Here is a 23,301-nt window from a genome sequence, read left to right as displayed (position 1 = left end):
GCCAAGTTTGAAAGAAGTTGGTAAGTTAGAAGTTTTTAAATGTGAGCTTGCCTGTAATAATCATGGATGAACAAAGCATGACAGACAAAAGAATTCAGCAAGATGAAACAGTTTAAATAAAAGATTTTCTTTTTGGTTATTTATATAGTGGTTCATAATTATTTTTTTAAAATCATTTATTTTCTACTTTTAGTGCATATTATATAAAATCTTGTAATTAAAATGTGTTTTTAATAGAAACATTTTATATCAAACATTTTGCAAGATCTAGTAATTTAAGCTGAAATCATTGTTATTAAAAAATTATTCAAAAGAAACATCTGAATCAACCATAGTATAATAGGCCGAAATTAGGCAAACAGAAAAATGGACTTACATTGAAACCAAGTTTCAAAACATTAAAGAAGTTGTCTACATCAGTGTTTGTAAGCAATGGATCTGGTGCATCAGCATAAGTTAGACAATAGAATTTTCCCACATTGTTCTGTGGTTTAGCTTGACTGAAAATTTTGGATGCTAGACAGAGAGCACAATTTGAATAAAACATCTTAGTTTAAAAACAATTTGAAATAAGAAAATGTAAAGAAATAAATTGTTTAAAAATCATCCAGTAAATAAAAAGGGCAGTTTTAAAAGATGTTTACTTGCATATTGCTAATATGCTAATTAGTATAAACAAGGCACTTCAATACATGCAAGAAAATTTGAATTACATTATCATCATACATTTGACTTACAGGATTTATTAACAATTAGTATAATAAAATATTTATTTATTAATTATTAATATATATATATGTATATATATATGAATATATATATATATATATATATATATATATATATATATATATATATATATATATATATATATATATATATATATATATATATATATATTTTTTTTTTTTTTTTATATTTTTTTTTTAATTTTATTTATTTATTTAAATTTATATGCTATTTACCAGCATTTATTTTTGTTATATCTTCACGATAAACTCCTTGCATTAAGGTGGCTTTTGCTTGTCCATTAAAGTCATTTAATTCAATAAACATTCCCAGTGCCTTTTTGGTATGATGATCAAATTCCTCCTAAATAATTACAAAATATTTCAATTATTTAAAGATTAGTGAACATTTTAAAAATTTCAATTTAACTGCAAATATAAGATCTTACAGGTTTATTTTGTTCTGCAATAAGCAAAAGTATTTTTGCAGCCAGAGGCTTATGGAATCCATCTTGGGCATACTCTAGTGCTTTAAGGAACTTTCCACCCCTAAGCATTAAATGTGCTGCTGTCTCGGTTTCACCTGTTTGAAGTTGAAAAACTATGAAATAATGGTTTTCGCTATTATCTGAAATGAACTCAAAGAGGTGTGTTGAAAAAGATGAAATTTTTAAAAAGTATAAATACTATTAATATTTGGATATTTTTTAATGCTTAATAATGTATTAGGCAGTAATTCATAAAGCAACAACAACCAAGCAAAAATTAAAAACACAAAACTTAGTCGTAATTTTTTTTTTAAATAATAAATTTCAGAGATATTAGCAGAGAAAAATAAAATAGTTGTGCAAGAAAGGCTAATTGAGAAGGCCTGTTTATTTATTACTGAGAGATGTTTTGTTTGGGCATTTATTAAAAAATATTAACTGATAACTATATATTATTATTTTATGTATACAATGCGATTAATACTTGGTAAAAGATAAAGCGTTTCTAAAACTTAAACAAGTAATGCAAAAAAATATATAAAATGCATGTTTTTTAATTAAAGGCAAATTTTTTTTTTTTTAATTATCGACATTTTGAACTTTTAAAACATTTTATAAGTAATAAAGTAGAGGAATAAGCCTACTTTTATAGTAAACAGAGGTAGTAAATTTTACCTTTTGATCTCAATATTTCTGCAGCATTTTCCCACAACTCTTTTCTTTTATAGAAAGATACTTTTTCATGAGAGTCTTCTAATTTTTTAATAACCGCATGAACTTCATCCATTTTATTTTCGGAAAAATAATAATCAGCTTGGCTAAAAGTATAAAAAAAATAATTAAGTATCTAAGGGAATAGAGTTTTCATAATTACTGATTACAAATTTTCTATAGTGAAAATTCAATAAACAAGTTTACTTCAATAGTATTTTGTCCAGTGCATATTCATCGGCAGGCTTGTTTTGTAACAGTACATTTTGCCACAACTTATTTTCTGTGTGAGCCTAAAAAAGAGAAAAAAATATTAGTTAAAAGATAGAAAGATTCAATGACTTAATGCTATCTAACTGTTAGGTAGAAGTCAAAGCAGATTAGTAACAGTTTAATTAATGATAATAATTTTGCTCAAATTGTAAAATTCTAATTATGCGCAACATAATACTTTTTATATTTTTGGCACATCAGATGTCTTTATGTAAATTGATTTAGTAATATTTCTTGTGAAAAGCATTTATTGTAAAATAGAGCTATCCTAGGCTTTTTTTACATCATTAAGTATCATTATGGTTAATACTAATGAGTTTAATTTACTATGGCTTGTTCACTTGTTCTTTATAACATTGATTTTAATAAGTACCTTAATCAAATCATTATATCTGTGGTGGCATTTTATGGCTTCTTCAAATAATTTCTGTTTACACAACTCTTTGACAGCATCTCCATAACGTCCAAGCTGTTCTAGACAAGAGCAGGCCTTGATATAAGATTTTGCTTCTAAATATTGCTTATATGCTTCTTCAAACTGTAATATAAACAAAATATTATCAATCTAAAAGTTATTTCAATTTTGTAAAAAAAAAGATATTTATATTTGTTATTTAACTTAAATATGTGCCTAATGTAATATTATATTTACTTTTGTAAATGTAATATTTTAGAAAGATTAAAAATAAATTAAACATGCCATTTTTACACCTTTTAATTTAGGCCAAATAAATTAATATAATAATTTTTTATGGTAACACTTTTTTTTTACACAACACTGTTTTGTAAAATATAAAATTAAACACTTAAGAAAATCAGATGTGCTATACAATATACCCTATACAATATTTCATATTAAAGTTAACAAATATTTTAAATATTGATTCAATGTAGCATCTAAGCTATCTTTTAATTATTATTAATTGTTTACAGTTTTTTTTTAAACGGATGCCTTTTTTTAATGCATATCAGGATGGACACTACAATTTTCTAACAATACGTGTCCAAGTGAGTCCAAGCATTTTCTGCTATACATTTTCAACTTTTTATCTGGAAGTCATGTTTATCTTTATCCTTTCTTATAATTAATAAACTGAATAAAGTCAAGCAATAACTAAATCAATCACTTAACAATTAAACAGTATTACAGATAAAAAATAAAATTCTAACCTTCCCACATTTTTCAAAAGCCATTGCTGCTAGTGCATTTTCCCCTGCATTTTGAAAACAACGAGCAGCTGAATTCAGAAATTTACAATGGGCAAATTGAAAACCAGCAATAAGAAATCCATTTTTCTTGAGACTTAAGTTTGTATGTTTTGTAGCTGAGTCTGCTTTACTGTAAGCGATGGCTTTTTTTTCTCTGTTTGGCTTCTGGGCTTTCCTGAAAGCATATTTTTTAAAAATTAAAATAAATTCTAGTTTTAAAGTTAGTTGCAATCTGCCCTACTCACATAGGATAAAAATCTGATTTGGCAGGAGAAAAAAGCAAGTTTTGGGATACAATCGTTTTATGTATTGGGGTAACAAATCTATTTCACTTAGCCTCATAAATTATAGATCATAAGGTCTGAAATAGTACCCTTATGTCTATCAATATCTATGAGAAAACAATAAAGTTTGTGATACAATCGTTTTATGTATTGGGGTACCAAATCTATTTCACTTAGCCTCATAAATTATAGATCATAAGGTCTGAAATAGTACCCCTATGTCTATCGATATCTATGAGAAAAAAAATAATAATCAAACCTGTAACATTTAATTGCCTCCAAAAATAATTTCTTTGCCATGAATTCATCCCCTCTTTTTACCCAGTCTTTTGCAGTAGAGGCTTCCATAAATCCTTGCAAAATAAAAAGGTTAATCAAAATGTATAAAACATCAATAGAAACAGGGTTTTACATAAATAATGTTTTCCGTTATTAAAATAAAAATTTTGCTAGTAGTTTAATAAAAAGTGCCCGATAATTTAAGACTAAAAGTTATTCACATCAAGAAAGATACTTGTGATTTTAACTGAATTCTGACTCTATAATAATTTACAAAACCAATAATGTAATGTAGATTTAATTCATTTCAGTTCATCATTGATAAAACTAATTTTGTTTAACAGAATATTTATTTTAATTAAAAAAAAGGTAGTTGCTGTTTAGTTAATTTTTATACCTTTGACTGAATCAGATTGTTCTTGTCCTTGTGACACCAGTTTCTGAGATTTGAAAAAATGAAACATTGGATCTCGTTTCTTAGCACACTCATCAAATATCCAGACATTAACTCGAGCTCGTGTGACTGCAGTGTAAAGCTGCTTGAGCTCAGTCTCAAGGAGCTGGTGCTGATTTTTATCAAAGGGCAAACCTTTTGGTGCATCCTTGTGCTCTAGTAAAACTGAAACAAAAATAGTTTCTAGATCTTTATGTTGATTACTTGGCTTAAACAATGTTCTAAAATTCATAATTTGACAGAGTATTATAACATTTTTATAAGCGTAGGGTTAAACTACCTTTATTTTTTAATGTTTGCTAGAATTAATTCTAATTTTTTATCAACAGCGATAATTGTAATAACTATCACAATGTAACATTATTATAAATATTATAATAAATAAACCATACGATATAAATATAATAATTTACAAAAGCAGATGATAAATGGAAAAATAAATATTAATGTAAAATTATAAATCACCGAAATCAAAATTTTCCATTCCTTCATTTGTTTGTTTTGCTTCATCAGCTAAAGCATTTAAGAACTCAGTTACAACTCGCCACTCTTTTTCAGCCTAAATTTTAAAAAAAATCAGGTTTATTACACAGCATTTGTTTTATTTAAAAAAAGAAAAATGTTGGCAATATAAAAAAAAAATTTCTATACCTGTGAATCTTTAAAAAAGTTGTAAATTAAGATATCATCAAATTCAAGTCCCTTGGATTCAAAAATAGTTAAAACTATTCCATTTTTTAACTCTTCAGGAAGGAGATCTTTGGTCTGCTGATTCGCAACTATAATTGCCTGGTGTGCTCCAAATTCAATATGGGAGGTTTCTCTCTGACTACCTGTCAAGAGTTTAGCCAACTCCGCTGAAATATTACAAGAACAAGTTTTCAGATATAGAATTTATTTCAAAGTAATAATTAAAATAATATTTGTTTTAATCTTTTTTGTTTGAAGTTATAGTGTAATTTTAAAAAGTTTCTTTAGACTTTATAAATGCTAATTAATTTGTTTGCTTATGTCATAAATATTTTAATAAAACTTATGAACTGAACCGAGACTTAATGTCTTGAAAGAATGTAATTCTTCAACTTTAACTTAATATAGTTACTATAATTTTAAAATATATTTACTATTGTTTAAATATTGTATTTTAACAATTGTTTGGTTTTCAATATATTAATTTAATAAACAACAATTTAAAATATTTTTTCTCTCTACTTAAGAGTTTTAGAAAAGTATATTTAAATGTTTTTAACCTGCTTCGCACGTTTCTATTAGCAAAGGCTTCGGGCCATCGAACATGCCCTGATCTTTTTCTAAACAATCTATTGTATCGGGAAAGAGTTTCTCCAATAGGGCGAGAATTGAGGACGCAAGGGATAGGATGCCTGCGTGAGACCTGTAATTGATGGTCAGATGCTCAAGCTGTGAAATGTTAAAAGAAAAACATTAATTTATTTGTAATTAACTAAAAGTATCGTAGGTATAGAATTTGTGTATAATCAAAGATACTTCTATTTTTGAAGATCTACTTTGCTTTGTATTTTTTTATTCTTCACAAAAAAAAACAAAAAAAAACAATGACTCAACTGTTTTAAGAATAAGCACAATTAAACTAACCTCTATTTTTGAAGATCTACTTTTCTTCCTCTTTTGTGTTTGTTCCACAAAAAAGAACAATGACTTGAGATCACAGAAACGAAAAGAAATTCCTCTCATGATGCTCTGTGCAGTGTCTCCAGCCAGAAACATGTTATTTGGGTTTTGACATAATGTAACAAGGAGCGCCAACTCTGACTGGGTAAAGTCTTGGGTCTCATCCACATAGATCTCATGGAATGTCCAAGGAATGTAGTGCATCTATTTTTTTTTAACATGTACAAGAATAAATTTCTTAATTAAATTTTAGCCTAAATTTGCTATTAAAAGGGAAGAAATTGCTAATTATTTGAAACTACTTGCATCAATTCTAAATAGGTTAATTTTCTTTTTAAGTTTTTAACAATTACATATCAATATCCTTAAAGATTCTGTTATGTTGTTTTGAATATATTTTCCATTTTTAGTGGTATAATTAGAAACAGGCACAAAGCTGTTCCAATTAGCTTCAATTACTTTGTAATAACAATTTTTTATAATTTAAAAGAAACTTTTATTTTGTTCCTAATTTTATAAATTATATTTGTGCTGCAAATTTATAAACAATATTTAAAAAAACAATGTATTTTTTACATTCTCAATTCTCATAATTTAACTTACACCTTTCAACCTGTGGTAAATGTTAGACACCACATCAGCTTCATCAAACAGGTTATATTCTTTTATATAAGAGTTGTAGAGCTTGAAAATTTCATATATCTCATTTCGTTCAGCAGTGTATTTAGGAGCTTGCTTTAATCCTACAGATTGGTATTGATGCAGTGTTAAATATCCTTGCTCGGTGGAGAGGGACTCAAATGAGCCTTTAATGAAGGACATAATTTCAGTCCACACAAGAGAAGGATGGAAGTTTCTTGTCTGTAAGAATTAAAAATAGAGATTATTAGTTGAAAAATTTCTGTATTTTAAACAAATGATATGTAAATATAAGTATTTTTAAAAAAAATTCAAATGAATGTTTTAAAAGATTTTTTTGTTTTCTCATAAAATTTGTTTTTTCATTATTAAGAATTGAATTTGTGACAACCTTTTTTTTGTCAAATGTTGACCAGATTTCTGTAGAAAACATATCATAGTTGCATTCTCTTAGCCTTTTCTTTTTTTCCTTTGCTTTTGAATTACTTGAAGTTGATTGCCTATTGCTATTCTCAGCATCTGTTTATAAAAACTCTTTATTAAGATATGATATCAAAACAAAGTTATACAGATAGTTAAAATTTTAAAGTGTCAACATAGAAAGTACAAACAAGAAATAATTTCAAAATTAAAATCTGTTTTCAGAATTTAAAATAAAGGACTGTTAAAAATTATCTGGCCCGTAAAAATGTTTCTTTACCATCAGCTACATTTTCTGTCAACATAATAGCCAGATTTTTATCCTGCATCCCCCAGCCAGCTATAGGATGTTTCAGTGCCAAATCCTCATCTCGGGGGAAAAATGATTTGCCATCAGCTGAGGCATCCAAAAGAAGAAGTAATTGTCTCGATGTAAAAAATAATGGGTAGTCGTTGTCCTCTAAATCCTGAAAATTAAAAAAAAAAATTTTGCTAATAGCACTAACTTTCCTAAATAAATTATTTTTAAAAATGGGCTGAAATATGATATTTTTGTTCATTCTATTGTTCTCAATTGAAATTATCGTAACATTAAAATATTGTTGCAGCAGGCCTAAATTTAATAATTACATGCTTTTCACAACTATTAAAACATTATTAGTTTTCTATTTATCTGTTTGTTTTAAGCACATTCATTTGGTTTCTTCTCTATTTGATTTATATATTTAAAATTATAATTTAATTTTTTTAAAATCATATCACCATACAAAGTTGTAACTAGTTTAATTAACAGAACATTTTTTTTTAAAGTAACCTTTTTCTCCTTAATTTACCTGTAAATTATTTAGCAACCTATCTTGATTATTTATTTCAGTTATTTTGGATGTTCTGCATAACTTTTTGAAGTTTTTTCTGACCTCAGCACAAAGTACAGAATTTTTAGTTACAAACACCTAGAATTTAAGGAATAAAATGTTGCTTCAAATATTGTTTTCAATACTTTATAATTGATAAATAAAGATTAAGATTTGAGAACAATTCAAACAATGTAAATTCAAAGCTCTACAATGAACAAATGTTATATCACAAAATTGCACTGCTTCTACACCGATTAATGTAACAAAAACATTTCCTTTAAGTAAAATACAAATATCTATTGTTTTTACCTGATGGAGATATTCATATTCATCAACACCCTCATTCTCATCTTTAGATTCATTTTCATCAGAATCATCAGTTTGAATAAATTCTAAAACAAAAATTATAAGATAAAAAAGAAATAAAAATTCATTTATCTCTTTCTCTCTAGCTATATTTTCTTTAGTTGTTAATAGGATGTTTTAAAATTAGCCTGAAAAATATAATAGAATTTCAATGCTTCGAATATTATTTTAAAAGTTAGAAAGGGAAAATATAGCTATAACAAGATAAATTAGTAATGACTATAAATAAAAGTTAAATTCTTACCACCTAAATCCTCTTCTGCAGGCAAAATTTTGAGGTACCGTGGTTGTCCACCCTTTCTGTCTTTTAAATAAAGTGCCCACAGTCGATATAGGCAACACGTGGTCTTGCCTGTTCCACTACGACCTAGTAACAGAATAGGTGAATTCTGTTCTAGATGGATGATGCTGTGTTCAATGTCAGTCACTTGAAAAGGGAAGTCAATCTGAAATTTTAAATATAATGCATTAAAAAAAATTTAAAAAACGAGGTAAAAAAAATCTGTTAAGAACCAATGATATATTTTAAAAAAAACAAGTTAAAGGACAAACTTGTATTGAACTTTACTTCAATTATTAAATACCAAATTTCAGAAGTTAACAAGGAGATGAATATGGAAAAGCAGTGGTGTGAAGATTATGTTTGAAAATGAATCCAATAAGTTTAAGACATATTAATTAAATTAGATTATGATTAGAAAAATTAATAACTGAGTATGCTGAGGTTAATAGATTGTATGTTTGTTTTATTTGCAAAGCTAGTGAGTACAACTTAAAGCTTTAAGTTAGAGCCTATGGTTAGGGTAATCTATTCCCTATGTATGTTAAAATGTGATCATTTAAAAAATAGACATGATAAAAAAAAAGCTCCTCTCAAGTTTCTGATCAGAATTTCACACCTTAACAATTGGATTAACTATCCAGCAATAAATTCATTTTAAAAAATTTCTGAAAGAAACACTGATTATAAGCCTATAATGTATTCATTACAACATTGAATAAATATTTTTCTACCTCTGAATCACTATTTCTCAAGATTGCCTCCGCCATTAAAGAATTGAGAGGATAGAACTTCAAGATTGTGTGCTCTTTTGAATGAGAGCTGGCTGGAGGGTAAAAGCTGACATATTTTCTCCCATCAATTTCTTTTGGTGCATCATCACATTCTGTATACTTTATTGGTAGATGCTTTGAATCTGCTCCAGATTTATTTCTACTTCTGTGAATCTGTGCTTTAAGAACTTTCTGAGAAATAAGAAAAAACTATGTCATTTTTGACTGGCTTGTATTTTTTTTTTAATTTAGATATGTAATGAATTAATATTACATTATTTCAAAGTTTAACATTTTACCGAATTTCAGTTACATGTTTGTAATGTCATTTTTTGTTAATTTGTTTTTTTCTTTTTGTTTAGATCAAACACAGTTGTATGTAATAAATATTACAAATGCTGCATTAAGAAAAAGTAGTTTTACCACAGTTTAAAAATACATGAAATTAAATATTTTATATTTTCATGTACCTTTACTTTGCTAGCTTGACCTTTACTGTGTGACTGAACAATTTTATCAATAGCAGCTTGCAGGTCAGAACTTTTCAGCACAATATCTCTGATGAGAATGTGTTGGGAAAATATTTTGCCATTTGCTGCTGGACTAGATGAACTTTTCATAGAGAATGTTTGGCTCAGTCTGGGTGAAAAGGCAATGATACATTCCCACAGTATACAAGCATCCATTGGTAGAGGAGTCTTGTATAATTGTATTGTAGTAGGGACATCATCATTCTAAAATCAAAATTTTATTATGGTTTAGTAAATTTGGATTTATTTTAAAACTACATTGACCAAAGAATTTATTATTGAAAAATATAACTCTAAATTGCCAGTAGTAATCTGTCTGACTTGATTAAAATTTTTAATTAAATTAAATTAAATTAAATATAAAAGCAAAGTGAAAAACGATTCAGAATAATTTCTGTTAAGACTACTACTACTAAAATAAAAATTTATAGTTAAGGTATACTTATTAATAAGCCTTGTTTAATTAAAACAATTTGAGTACCTTATTTAAATAAACTTAGCCTATTATTAGGATATAGCTTTTGCAGACATTGTTGTGTTAATGCAAAATAATTATAAAATTAACATCCTTATTTTGTAAAAAAAAATGCAGTTACACCTTATATTGATAAGATCACAATAAAAATGTATAGTCAGGCCTACTGTTTATGTTAAAAAAAGAACTCAATTTATAGCTACCTTTTGGCTAGATAGGGCTACTATTTATAGTCAATACAACTCAATTTATACCTACCTTTTGGCTAGATAGGGCTACTATTTATAGTCAATACAACTCAATTTATACCTACCTTTTAGCTAGATAGGGCTACTATTTATAGTCAATACAACTCAATTTATAGCTACATTTTAGCTAGATAGGGCTACTATTTATAGTCAATATAACTCAATTTATAGCTACCTTTTGGCTAGATAGGGCTAGTATTTATAGTCAATATAACTCAATTTATAGCTACCTTTTAGCTAGATAGGGCTAGTATTTATAGTCAATACAACTCAATTTATAGCTACCTTTTCGCTAGATAGGTCTAGTATTTATAGTCAATATAACTCAATTTATTTATAGCTACCTTTTGGCTAGACTTCCAGTCACCAGAACAAAGCTCTTTGATTTTTAACATGATTAAATTTTTCATTGCTTGCGAAAGTTTATTCCTGTTTGTCTTTTTGGAAGTGATGTCATCAGAAGAATCACCACTTGTTTTACCTTGGATTTCTGTTGTAGATTTTAACAAATTCCAGACTTCCTCTGAAAATAATTTTAAAAATATTCTTAACTAGAACTTGTATTTTTGCGTGGAAAATAGATTCTTCTAACACTAGCAACATCTACAACATCTATTTAAAATACTACAAACCAGTGCAATCAACATCCCACTCCATAGACTCAAAATCTTTTGGATCTACAACCACATTTTCATAAGCAGATAAATCTTCAAGAGTTCTCTCCTCATTTGATGTGTCTAATTTTGGATTTAAAATACTATTTATAAATTTTCTAAGTAAATATATGATAAATTGTATATCCTAATGAATTTTTTTTTCAAATTTAATTAATATTTCTGCAAAATCATATTATGAAATAGACTCCTGGATATATGGGTTTATTAATATAAATAGGTAAAATCAATAATATTCAAATTTGTTTTATATTTAGCACTACTCTTATGGATTTGGCTGGTGATAAAATTTAATGGTGTTCTATGAAAAATGTCTTTTGTATAAAATATGATATGGAAAAACTTACCTTCACTGCCTTCAACATTTTTATCATTTTCTTCCTCCTCATCTGAATCTTGAAGCTCCTCCTTATATTCTTTTGTGTTGCCCTCTGGTGTCAGAAAACCTCTAAAATCCACCAATTTTTGCAAAACATCAATTGCTTTTTTTCTAAAACTCTGAACATAAAAAATCAAAATCATTTAATTTAACATCATACCACAAACTAAATGGAAGCATATTAATGTATATCAACTGCAGAAAACAAAACTATCTGTTTATATGTCTTTTAAAAGAATCTAATTATTTTTTTAAAATGAATACCTCATTCTGAGAATTTATTGATTCATTTTTTTCTGCTTCTGAAAAAAAAAAGTCTGATTATACTTCAATTTGTACTATTCTAACTTTTATAAGGATTAATAATGTATGTAGAAATCTAGGCATAATTTTAACATGGTTACTAACTTTAAAAATTACCTTCTGAACTCATAAAATGTGGTAATTTTTTTAGATAAGCATATCTTTCATCTTGTTCTGTCAAATTACAACCTGGCAACTTTCCAGCACCATCTTTTACATTGTATTCTACTTTCCACTCACATAAGAGCTTAACAGCTTTGACAGAATGTTCACTGAATGCAGCCTTAGAAATTTTTATAAAAAAAAAATTTGATGCTGAATTGAAATCTCAAAATAGCTTTATTACAGGAATTTTTGCAAATATATACATTTTGGATATAAAAAGTATTTTTTTTAAATAAGCATCTTTTGTCCTAAGTTTGTAATCTGCTAGAAAGCTTAACTGTAAAGCATAATTGTCCCATAATAATAAAAAATTATTTAATATTCACATTTTTAGGTCCCAATGTCATATTTTTATGAATTTTTAAGTAACTTAAAACGCCATGTTATTCATATGAGATTAAAACCCATACTATTAGTAATACAAAGGGCTTAACACAAAATATAATGGCTAATGGTTATATGGGTAAAAGCTGTGTCATTAGAATAAAGATATTGATTTCAAATGGCAATACTGAATTAAATTCCTGTCTTTTATATTTTGAAAATAAATAAAATGTGTTGTTAGCTTCTCTAAAAATCATATAATTTTAAGATGATTTATTTTTACTTTAACTTTTATTATTCTACTTTATTGATTTGAAAATATATAGGCCTATCTATTATTCTACTTTATCACCACTAGATTTTGTTCTATTACTTCTTAGCTGTAATTTTGTGACCAAACTGGAGACTTTCAAGATAACAATCACATGCTCTCTCACTTGACCGGGGAGTGTGACTGAATTTAATTCTACATACCCTGGTAGCTAGGTGTAAAACTGTATTCCCAGCCTCATCTTTGTGTGATAGGTGGAGATAGTTTTTATCTCCTTGATGTATCTTTCTCAGGGTCTGTAGTATAGTAAAATCTCCTGCAATTTGAAAAATAATCAATTATAACAAATACACTCTCAACTAATGGTGTTGAATTTAAATTTCATTCAGAATTTGGAATATTATCTCTATCTTATTATCTAAGGCATAAGACTGGTTAATTATATTCCTCATTAAAAAAAAAAAATCTTTTACTTTCTAAATGTACTTATGCACTTTTTCAATATTCAAAATAAGCAGTCTGTGTTCTTAAGTAGGCCTATTTCTTTAAGAATTATTTTTTTCATACAATTAAAAAAATATCTTATTACAAAGTAAAAATAATACAACAAATTAATAAACTTCAATAATAAAATGTAAAACATTTCGCTAAAGATATACCTGGAGTTTTATTCAGGCCTATATTAAGTGCTGCATGGTTTGGTGAGTCCCCTTCTTCTAGTGACAGACCAACTGGATCAACTCCAACCTCTAATAAGGTGTTAGCTAGCTGTGTGAAAATAGTGTTTTAAAACTAGTCATTGTAATTTGTTATGTAATTATTTGCATTTATGTTAACTTAAAGTAGGCCCTGTATTAAACATAATGCATTTAGGACGACATGGTCGCTCATGGGAGCATGACCACAAACCTAAAAGTCTTAAGATCAGTTACTGCGCTAGTGTCGATAGGATGTCCTTGAGTCCACTAGCTTGGTATGGGGTTTTTGACTCATGTATGCAAAGTAATGGCAGTAGGGCATAGAACTGACCAAAGTATCCATTTGTATGCCAATTTGTAGGTCAAGGACACAGGAATATTCTACTTCACCTTCTGTTTTGACCATTAGGTCATAAATGGGTATTCTTTACTTTACCAATAATAAGTAATGTATTATAATTTTCTAGATCTTTGCAAATGTGATAGATACGTAAAGGTGAATCTATGTGATCAGAAGCTTTTTATTTATTATTCTGAGAATGATGTGTTTGTTTCTTAAATAAATTATCATGCTTTTCTTATTGTAAACTTGTACTATCTTAGACCTACAAAGTTTTCTTTAGTCTATCATTGGTATTTTATTAAAAAAAAACTTAATTAGAATTTAACAAGAATAAAATTTAATAAATTATTACCAGCCATTCCTCATTTTGTAAACAATGCTGTAGAAGTTTGTTATTTGTAACATTAGCCCCCAGCTCAGCCAGTTGTTTGACTATCTCTATCTTCAATGACTCCGCACACATTGGTTCTTTAACAACAGTTAGCAGTGAAATGTCTTTTGTAAAGCCATCAAACTCCCAATTGGGTTTTGTTTTCCTGTCCTCTTTTAATAAGCTTATGAACAACAACCAGTTTTTTGTTCTTGCCAAACATTTCAACATTTCCAAATATAACTCATGATCCAATTCCAAAAGTATAGGTAAAATGGCTGAAATTCAGATCAAAAGAAGTATTTTTGGGCAGTTATTTATTTTTAAATATTTGATAAACGGATCAACGCTGTGTGATTTAATCTCCATTAATGTTAGCACAACAATATAGAGTAAAATCATTACAGTATAAATGTATAAAAGATGTTTCTAGGCTTGGCAGCATTATTGCTACTCAGCTTTTTTATAAATATACTAAAAACGTCAATTAGACTCATATTTTCCATCAGGTTTAAGAGAAAATAGCGTCAATTATTATTAAACTAATTATTTGGTTTTGTTTACTAATGTATGAAATGTATTTTGAATCTTAAGACCCTTTTTTTAAAAAAAGACTGTTTAACATATAAAATTAGCTTGTAAAATGTAATAAAATGAAGGGAAAAAAAGCTTAATGAGAACTATTAATAGTAAAAAAAAAGTCAAAAAATGAATTACTTGGCAGCATGTCTGTTGAGATAAGAGTGCACAACTCTTTGAGCTTTGTTTTGTCCATCTTGTTTTTCTTTTTAGACTTTTTTGGTTTGTTGATGTTGTTTATTTCAGTAACCAGTGATTTTATTGCTGAGGAGGCAATAACATTAACATCATTAACATGTTGATTAAAATTAAATGCCTAGGTAAAACCTAAAATAGTTTTATAAAATTTGCTCAGTGATATTAGGTTTAATAACTTAAATATAATTGAAATAGCTTAACATAATTTTAATATGAAGAACTATTTTTTTTAATATTGCCAGTTAAATATTATAACTGAAAACCTAAAGGCAAGGTGCTATTCCTCTTTGAGTTCTGTGTTTTAAACTTTTGCTTTGATAATACAAAAATTGAAGTATACCTAGATATTTAGGGATGGCATAGCCAAGTGGTAGAGCTAACCCAAACAAAAGTATCGAGTTCAAATCAGGTTCAAGTCAGTGGAATCCATTCTTACTTACATTAAAGAAAATAAAGACAGCTAGGCATAATGCTGACAACACTGTCCCTTCATATGCCATGGTCAATTAAAGAGATGAACTCTACTTTATCTACTCTATGGGTCTTGGGCACAGATGGGAAAAGAAGATACCTAGCCATTTTCAAATTTACCTTCAGTATGTTTATCTACAAAATTCGGAAGAGATTTCAAACAAATTAATCTTTCATCATCTTCATTCAAGTAAAAAGCTGGCCTTTTTTTATCAGCATCTTCTATACATGGATCTACATTCCATTCACATAGCAGTTTCACAGCAAATATGGAATGTTCATTTAATTCAGACTGGAATTTCAAAACAAACAAAAAATGTATTAAAGTTGTATTAAATATGAGTGTTTCATTTATATAGCTATATTATCAACTACAATTTTTTAAAATATAATTTTACAATTGCATTATGATCAACATTATGAGTGGTGATACATAAAAAAAATCATTTAATTCAAACTGGATACAAAAATGTATATAAAAATAAATTAAAAAGCTGTATTATATATGCGTGTTTAATTGTATAGCTAAGTTATCAGTTACAATATTTTTTTTTTAATTTTACTTTTACATAATGATCAACATTCTGATTGAGATACATCAACTAAAAACTGATGGTTGATAAGTAGGCTTAGAACAAAAATTCATTCAATAGTCACATGTGAACATGTGTATTCTGTTATAAATTTATATACTTAAATTAGGAATATCAAGACATTTCTTTTTACCTTGGCTGCTACATGTAAAATGGTATTTCCGCCATTATCTTTTTCTGACAAATCAAGTTTAGGATAATGGTTGACACCCTGTTCGTATATACTCCTCAATGTTTTTAATATGGAAAAATTACCTGTAAACATTTTAAACGTCTTAGGTTATTTTTATGCCTTTCAATTTATTTTTTATCTTCCAAAATTGGTTCATCAATCAATTAATTTTTAAATTAATAATGTTGTCTGATGTAGTTTTAATTTTGTAAATTATTTATCAGACAAATCTTTACTTTATTCTGTAAAATTATGAAATGAATAAACCCTTGCAAAAGAAATTGTATCACTTGCAAACTGGAAATTATAATGTGAGGTCAGTTAATTCATGGTATTTTCTGATGCAGTTTTCATTTTGCAATTTTAGTTATCAGGCAACTTTATCAAGTAAAATAAATTATTGAGTTTAGTTATGAAATTAGTTAAATCTTGCATACTGGATATAAAAATGTTAGTTCAGTTAATCTTTTAAGATACCTGGAAATTTGTTCAAGGCTATATTTAAGGCTGCGTGATTTGGTGTGTCTCCTTCTTCTAGTGATAGCCCAGAGGGATCGGCTCCCAGTTCTAATAAAGTATTTGCCAACTGAAAAACAAAAGTTTAACACTACATGTTTTGAGCAGTATTTTATACTTAAAAATTACTTAAAAGTAAGTAAAGAATCCTCTTTAGGCAATCCATTGAGCATATGATATATAGTTCGTTTTTTGACCTTGGCATATGAAGTGAAAGTGTAGTCAGCACTATGCCCAGCAACCTTTACTATCCCTAACATGAGTTAGGTACCCATTAGAGCTGGGTGGACATAGGTATGTTCTATTGACTTAGACCCGGATTCAAACTTGAGACTTGCAGGTTAGCAGCCTAGTACTCTACTACTTAGCCTACGCCATACCTTTATAAATTATCATACTATTCCTATATTGAATCAGCTTATAAAACTATTTTTTTCTTATTCACAAATAAGATTTTTACAAAAATTTAAACAAAGTGTGTATGATAGTCAAAGTAATATGAAAAATTAGGTGTACCTCCCATTCCTCATTTTGTAAGCAAACTACCAACAATGATGTTTCAGTTAAATCTGCTTTAACTGCAGCAAGTCGTTTCACAAGCTCAATCTTTACAGACTCATGACATAGTTGCTTTGATTCTTTGATCAGGTTTAAAATGGAAATATTTTTAGCATGGTGTCCGAACTTCTCAGCCTGCTCTGTTTTCATTTTCTCATCAAACAAAGTCAAAACGAGCTCCCATTTTTGTGATGTGGCTAAACACATCAACATTTCCAAATAGGCTTCATCACATAATGAGAGGAGTTCAGGCAAATTGGCTAGGGATTCAGAATATTTTTAAAATAAAAATATAATTTCTTTTACTTTTTTTTCAATTTAAAAAACATTGTGCTTGAACTTTTTAAAATGTTTATTACCTCAATATTATAATTATTTTGTGAAAGTTTATATTAATTTAAATAAAATAGAAATCTTGTTTTGAAATTCTTTTTCAAAAAATTTACAATTTCATGTCATACCTGGTAGAAAATTGGATGAGATAAGATTAATTAAATGATTGATTTTTGTATCGTCATTCCTTAAACCAGCTTCTTGTTTGCTTAAGGAGTAATCATTGTTGATCTCGGTGACTAGATTTCTTGTATCTAAGTGGCAAAACAAATGGAACATGATTAAAAGCAACCAATTTAAACTTATACATAAATCAAGAGCTTTAATATCAGGATTGTTGTAAAATGAAGAAATTATAAAGCTAATTTAAAATGATAAATTTTCACTGAAATAAGTTAACAAAGTGAGTAGCATAGACACTCACTTTCCTTGAGTAAAATATTCACAAACTGTGGCTTTGTTGCTATCTGTAAAGCTGTTTTCATATCTTTATTTTTCTTCTGAATGTCTACACCTTTGTTCAGTAGGTAAACCAGGACTTCTTCAGCAGATGGCTGACTCTGTGTATAAGTAAATACATAAGAACATTTTAATGAAGAAATAGCAGTGTAAAGTAGATCAAATTTATTCAAATTTATTCAAATTTATTCAAATTTATTCAAATTTATTCAAATTTATTCAAATTTATTCAAATTTATTCAAAAAACGGTTACAATTGTAGGCACAAAGGCCTTTTTTCTCATTGACCGTTTATCAGCAATGATAATCAATTAATCATCCTTAGATGTGTTTCATTGGAAGAAAGGGTCATCTGGTTCTAAGAGCCTAGTTAAGAGAAACCAGATGGACCCTAACTGTTATGAGTTGCATCTTTTCAAATATAATTCCATCGCAGATAAGTAAACGAAGGGTCAGAGCTGGTAACTTGACCATGTAGCCATTTTGATTTTTTTTTTTCGTAAGCCAGTGTTGAAGGTGGAATTGCAAAAGCTTTGTAGTTAAAATACATGGATTAATCTACAGTTGAAATCAACTGTTTCCAAACAGTTTATGAAATGGTAACAACAGAATGAGAACCCTTGAATTCTACCAACATCAAGTGATGCCAAATGGTGACACATAGAGTGGATTGAAACAGTTTGTGATATGGAAACAATAAAATGAGAACCCTTGAATTTATACGTACAATAAGTGATGCTAAATGGTGCCTCGCATGTGGATTAAAACAATTTTAGGGATTCTGTAACAACAGAATGAGAACCCTTGAATTCTACCTACATCTAGTGTAGCCAAATGGTGACACACAGTGTTGCCGTTATCATCTACAATGTTTTTTTCACACATCGAGTGAATTAAAACAGTTTGTGATATGGTAACATAGAATGAAAACCTTTGAATTTAGCCGGCATCAACTGCAGCCAAATTGTAAATCATACAGTGGATTAAAACAGTTTGTGATATGGTAACAACAGAATGAGAACCCTTGAATTCTACCTACATCTAGTGTAGCCAAATGGTGACACATAGTGTGGATTAAAACAGTTTGTGATATGGTAACAACAGAATGAGAACCCTTGATTTCTACCTACATCTAGGGCAGCCAAATGGTGACACATAGAGTGGATTAAAACAGTTTGTGATATGGTAACAACAGAATGAGAACCCTTGAATTCTACTTACATCAAGTGTAGCCAAATGGTGACACATAGAGTGGATTAAAACAGTTAGTGATATGGTAACTACCTAATGAGAACTCTTGAATTCTACCTACATCAAGTGATGCCAAATGGTGACACATAGAGTGGATTAAAACAGTTTGTGATATGGTAACGACATAATGAGAACCCTTGAATTCTACCTACATCTAGTGTAGCCAAATGGTGACACACAGTGTTGCCTTTATCATCTACAATGTTTTCTTCATGGTTGACCAGGACAATGTTCTCCACTACATGCTGAAGCAGGCTCATGACCTCCATGGTGAGAGTCTCTGCTGTCAACACAACTATTGTGACTGTAGCATGGAAGTAGGTGTCCCCCGGGTGAAACCTGAGCTGCAGGTGATCACAGCCAGCAGTGAGGTACCACAGCAGCAGACGACAAACCCACCTGCGTGGACAAATCAGATTTATTATAAGCCAGTGGTCAAAATTTTAAAAAATTTTCTGAATTCAGACACGAGGTTACATAAATAGCCTTATTTATGTATCTGTTAAACCTATAGGGCTGGTAAGTAGGTCACCAACCAGTTCTATGGCTCATGCAGTGTTTATTGAGCCGTAGAACTGGTTGGTGACCTACTTACCAGCCCTATATGCTTAACTTGATAAATGTTTTTTTCCAATAATTTCAAATTTAGTAGATATTTTAATTTTTAAGAAGTTGTTTTTTTCAAAAATTGAATATTATTTAAATTAAAATTATGCAGAATAGCATTTTATTGTATTATCTTTATACTTTATTTTATTTTTTTATTAACTTTATTTATTATTTAGCCTGATACCTAATATTTTAAAATGTAAGGCATATAGATCTATTATAATAGATCTAGATCTAGTTGTTAAGGTAGGCCAAAAGAATAAATTAAATCAACTCACTGTGTATTTTTATTTAATTGATCATATTTACAAAATTGGCCTAAATCAACATCATATTTCAATGGTTGTATTTCACCGACAGAACTGGTCTCATGTTTTAACTTTATTTTCCAGGCTTTGTTTACTATAAACTCAGCTGTTTTCCAATCTTGGAACTTGGAATCTATGTACAAGTAGGTGACCTGTGACCACAGTGAGGCAGGAACTTCCTCTGTCAGATCTCTAGGGATTTGATCCTCTTGAAAAGATTAATCGTGTATAGTGTATACATTTAATAACAGAAAACAAAGGAATTTGTTTTGGTTTTTTAATAAATAATGAGATGGCAATGTTTTAACTTATTAAGTTCACTGCACATTTTTTTGTTTCAATCAATAATTTTAAGCATTTCAGTTCATTTGCAATAAAAATGTTGCTTTTGCAACTATGTAGGCCCTAATAAGTGATAATTGTTAATATGCAAAAGATTAATTGTATAAGTCTTTCTTATGTAAGTTTGCTATTTTCATATTGGTATAACCCCATTGAATGGGGTCAACTAATGGAGTTCACATTCTCCCCTTCCCTGTTTTTTTCCTGCTGTTTTTACCGCCCCCCCCCCTCCCCTCTACAACCTCACTGTAAATTTTACGCTGTCTTTTAACGTACAAATTTTATCAGAAAAGTTTTAACGTAAACTTTCAAGACAAAACTTTAAAACTTTCAACTTAAAACTTTCAACATTAAACTTTCAATGTAAAACTTTCAATGTAAAACTTTCAACGTAAAACTTTCAAAATAAAACTTTCAACATAAAACTTTCAACGTCAAACTTTCAACACAAACTTTAAAACTTTCAACCCAAAACTTTCAACTAAGAACTTTCAACGTAAAACTTTCTATGTAAAACTTTCAACGTAAAACTTTCAACTAAAAACTTTCAACATAAAACTTTAAACTAAAAACTTTCAACGTAAAACTTTCAACGAAAAACTTTCAGCGTAAAACTTTCTAGGTAAAACTTTCAACGTAAAACTTTCATAATAAAACTACCAACGTAAAACTTTCAACGTAAAACTTTCAACTAAAAACTTTCAACTAAAAACTCTCAACATAAAACTTTCAACGTAAAACTTTCAACTAAAAACGTTCAACATAAAACTTTAAACTAAAAACTTTCAACGTAAAACTTTCAACGAAAAACTTTCAGCGTAAAACTTTCTAGGTAAAACTTTCAACGTAAAACTTTCATAATAAAACTACCAACGTAAAACTTTCAACGTAAAACTTTCAACTAAAAACTTTCAACTAAAAACTCTCAACATAAAACTTTCAACGTAAAACTTTCAACTAAAAACTTTCAACATAAAACTTTAAACTAAAAACTTTCAACGTAAAACTTTCAACGAAAAACTTTCAGCGTAAAACTTTCTAGGTAAAACTTTCAACGTAAAACTTTCATAATAAAACTACCAACGTAAAACTTTCAACGTAAAACTTTCAACGAAAAACTTTCAGCGTAAAACTTTCAACGTAAAACTTTCAACGTAAAACTTTCATAATAAAACTTCCAAAGTAAAACTTTCAACTAAAAACTTTCAACATAAAACTTTCAACGTAAAACTCACCAACATGTCGACCTGTCTCCACCAGCTCATGCAGTATTTTACATCTGATAGTGTCGTCATCCTGTGACGTCAGACACCTGTAGGCGCGTTCTAGGGCAGGCACAGCTTTGTGCAGACTCCCACCGAGTGAGTACGCCCTGGCTACCCTCAGATGTCCCTAAAGACGACGTGTAGCGGGAGGTGTCGTTATTCAAAAGAAAAAGTCATAAAAAATAATAAAGTAGAAAATGAATGTTTACTGAATCAGTCCTCAAGCGTTTAAATCACTGCTTAAATATCAGCAAGATTATAGAATGATAGATATAAATTATATAATTTTAGGCGTGCGGCGTCAAAACGGCCAATGACAAAACGGCCCCGTCAATACGACCCCGACAAAATGGCCAGCGACCCCGTCATATAGGCTGCCGACAAATAGGCTCCCGACAAAAGGACTCCATTCAATAAGGCTCCCGACATATAGGCTCCCGTCATTTAGTTTTTCGACAAAACGGCCACCGTCATTATGACTCCTGACAAATAGGCTCCCGTCATTTCGGCTCACGTCAAATAGGCTCTTGTCAAATTGACTCCCGACAAAAGGACCACTGACAATACGGTTTCCAGAGGCGTAGCGAGGGGGGGGGCGGGGGGGGGACATATGTCCCCGGGCGCCGACCTAAGGGGGGGCGCCAAATTGAAAGTTTGAGGGGGGGGTGCAAATGAAAAGTTCGAGGGGGGGGGTGCAAATCGAAAGTTTGAGGGGGGGGGGTGCAAATGAAAAGTTCGAGGGGGGGGGTGCAAATCGAAAATTTGCTCCCGAGGGGGGCGCCAAATTGAAAGTATGTCCCCGGGCGCCGGGAAGGGTCGCTACGCCTCTGACGGTTTCTGTAGAGACTAAGTCTCCCTGCAAAACGGTCTCATTGAATATGACACCTACCAGTGGGACCCTTTCATCAATATTCTTTAGAGTTAGCTTATCCAACACTCTTTAGTAATACAACCATGCTTCTCTGGTTCGGATGGCCTTGTTTTTAAAATAGTTTAGAAATAGTATGTTTAATTTAAAGGTCATCTCAGTAGCGTACGCAACGGGGGAGCAGGGAGAGCGCCCCCCCCCCCCTGGCCATTTTCAGCTAAGTTGCGCCTTTTTTGGAAACTTTTTAAACTCAAAGTAAATTTTTTTTTCATGCAGTAATTAAGCATAATAGTAATAGACTAGTAGAGTCTACGTTAAAAACACGCATTAGCAGCTGTTTCAGTTTGTCATTCTAAAAATAAATTATTACGATTACGATTGCATTGCAATGTTTAAAAAACCTCTACGAGTAGTACCACTTGGTAAGAGGGGGTGTTAAGTTTAAGGCAACTGTATAATGTATTTGCTTACGAATAATTGAATTAAAAAATGTTATACATAAAACTTCACACGTAATTACTTTATACATACAGTTTGAATCGTGTAATTTATTTTATGAAATTACAATACAGACACAAATACAATTGA

The 23,301-nt window shown here is 29.3% G+C and overlaps 1 protein-coding gene across 1 annotated transcript in view; it reads right to left on the bottom strand.

Moving 5' to 3' along the window:
• The window catches only part of LOC131954902 (TPR and ankyrin repeat-containing protein 1), a gene marked incomplete at its 5' end in the record, with an annotated part of 33,705 nt that extends 11,733 nt beyond the window's left edge, over window positions 1-21,972 (bottom strand). The window contains 39 exons of the mRNA XM_059318722.1: window positions 377-516; window positions 966-1,092; window positions 1,178-1,311; window positions 1,892-2,034; window positions 2,135-2,220; window positions 2,574-2,738; window positions 3,371-3,584; window positions 3,953-4,046; window positions 4,370-4,591; window positions 4,892-4,985; window positions 5,078-5,283; window positions 5,677-5,845; window positions 6,041-6,280; window positions 6,680-6,937; window positions 7,107-7,234; window positions 7,416-7,602; window positions 7,969-8,088; window positions 8,302-8,384; window positions 8,603-8,804; window positions 9,373-9,603; window positions 9,882-10,145; window positions 11,009-11,187; window positions 11,297-11,401; window positions 11,686-11,836; window positions 11,982-12,019; window positions 12,138-12,303; window positions 12,984-13,096; window positions 13,440-13,548; window positions 14,174-14,469; window positions 14,909-15,034; window positions 15,560-15,731; window positions 16,166-16,287; window positions 16,682-16,790; window positions 17,237-17,538; window positions 17,740-17,865; window positions 18,036-18,171; window positions 19,474-19,720; window positions 20,209-20,446; window positions 21,816-21,972. Coding sequence (XP_059174705.1) covers window positions 377-516; window positions 966-1,092; window positions 1,178-1,311; window positions 1,892-2,034; window positions 2,135-2,220; window positions 2,574-2,738; window positions 3,371-3,584; window positions 3,953-4,046; window positions 4,370-4,591; window positions 4,892-4,985; window positions 5,078-5,283; window positions 5,677-5,845; window positions 6,041-6,280; window positions 6,680-6,937; window positions 7,107-7,234; window positions 7,416-7,602; window positions 7,969-8,088; window positions 8,302-8,384; window positions 8,603-8,804; window positions 9,373-9,603; window positions 9,882-10,145; window positions 11,009-11,187; window positions 11,297-11,401; window positions 11,686-11,836; window positions 11,982-12,019; window positions 12,138-12,303; window positions 12,984-13,096; window positions 13,440-13,548; window positions 14,174-14,469; window positions 14,909-15,034; window positions 15,560-15,731; window positions 16,166-16,287; window positions 16,682-16,790; window positions 17,237-17,538; window positions 17,740-17,865; window positions 18,036-18,171; window positions 19,474-19,720; window positions 20,209-20,446; window positions 21,816-21,972 — 6,399 coding nt within the window. The remainder of the gene's footprint in view (window positions 1-376; window positions 517-965; window positions 1,093-1,177; window positions 1,312-1,891; window positions 2,035-2,134; window positions 2,221-2,573; window positions 2,739-3,370; window positions 3,585-3,952; window positions 4,047-4,369; window positions 4,592-4,891; window positions 4,986-5,077; window positions 5,284-5,676; window positions 5,846-6,040; window positions 6,281-6,679; window positions 6,938-7,106; window positions 7,235-7,415; window positions 7,603-7,968; window positions 8,089-8,301; window positions 8,385-8,602; window positions 8,805-9,372; window positions 9,604-9,881; window positions 10,146-11,008; window positions 11,188-11,296; window positions 11,402-11,685; window positions 11,837-11,981; window positions 12,020-12,137; window positions 12,304-12,983; window positions 13,097-13,439; window positions 13,549-14,173; window positions 14,470-14,908; window positions 15,035-15,559; window positions 15,732-16,165; window positions 16,288-16,681; window positions 16,791-17,236; window positions 17,539-17,739; window positions 17,866-18,035; window positions 18,172-19,473; window positions 19,721-20,208; window positions 20,447-21,815) is intronic.
• Window positions 21,973-23,301: the final 1,329 nt, after the last annotated feature.

Source organism: Physella acuta, unplaced genomic scaffold (assembly GCF_028476545.2).
Source record: "Physella acuta isolate Inbredline_101_S28 unplaced genomic scaffold, ASM2847654v3 ptg001038l, whole genome shotgun sequence".
Lineage (NCBI taxonomy): Eukaryota > Metazoa > Mollusca > Gastropoda > Physidae > Physella > Physella acuta.
Note: the sequence above shows the minus strand (reverse complement) of the source record. Positions and strands in the feature narration are given on the sequence as shown.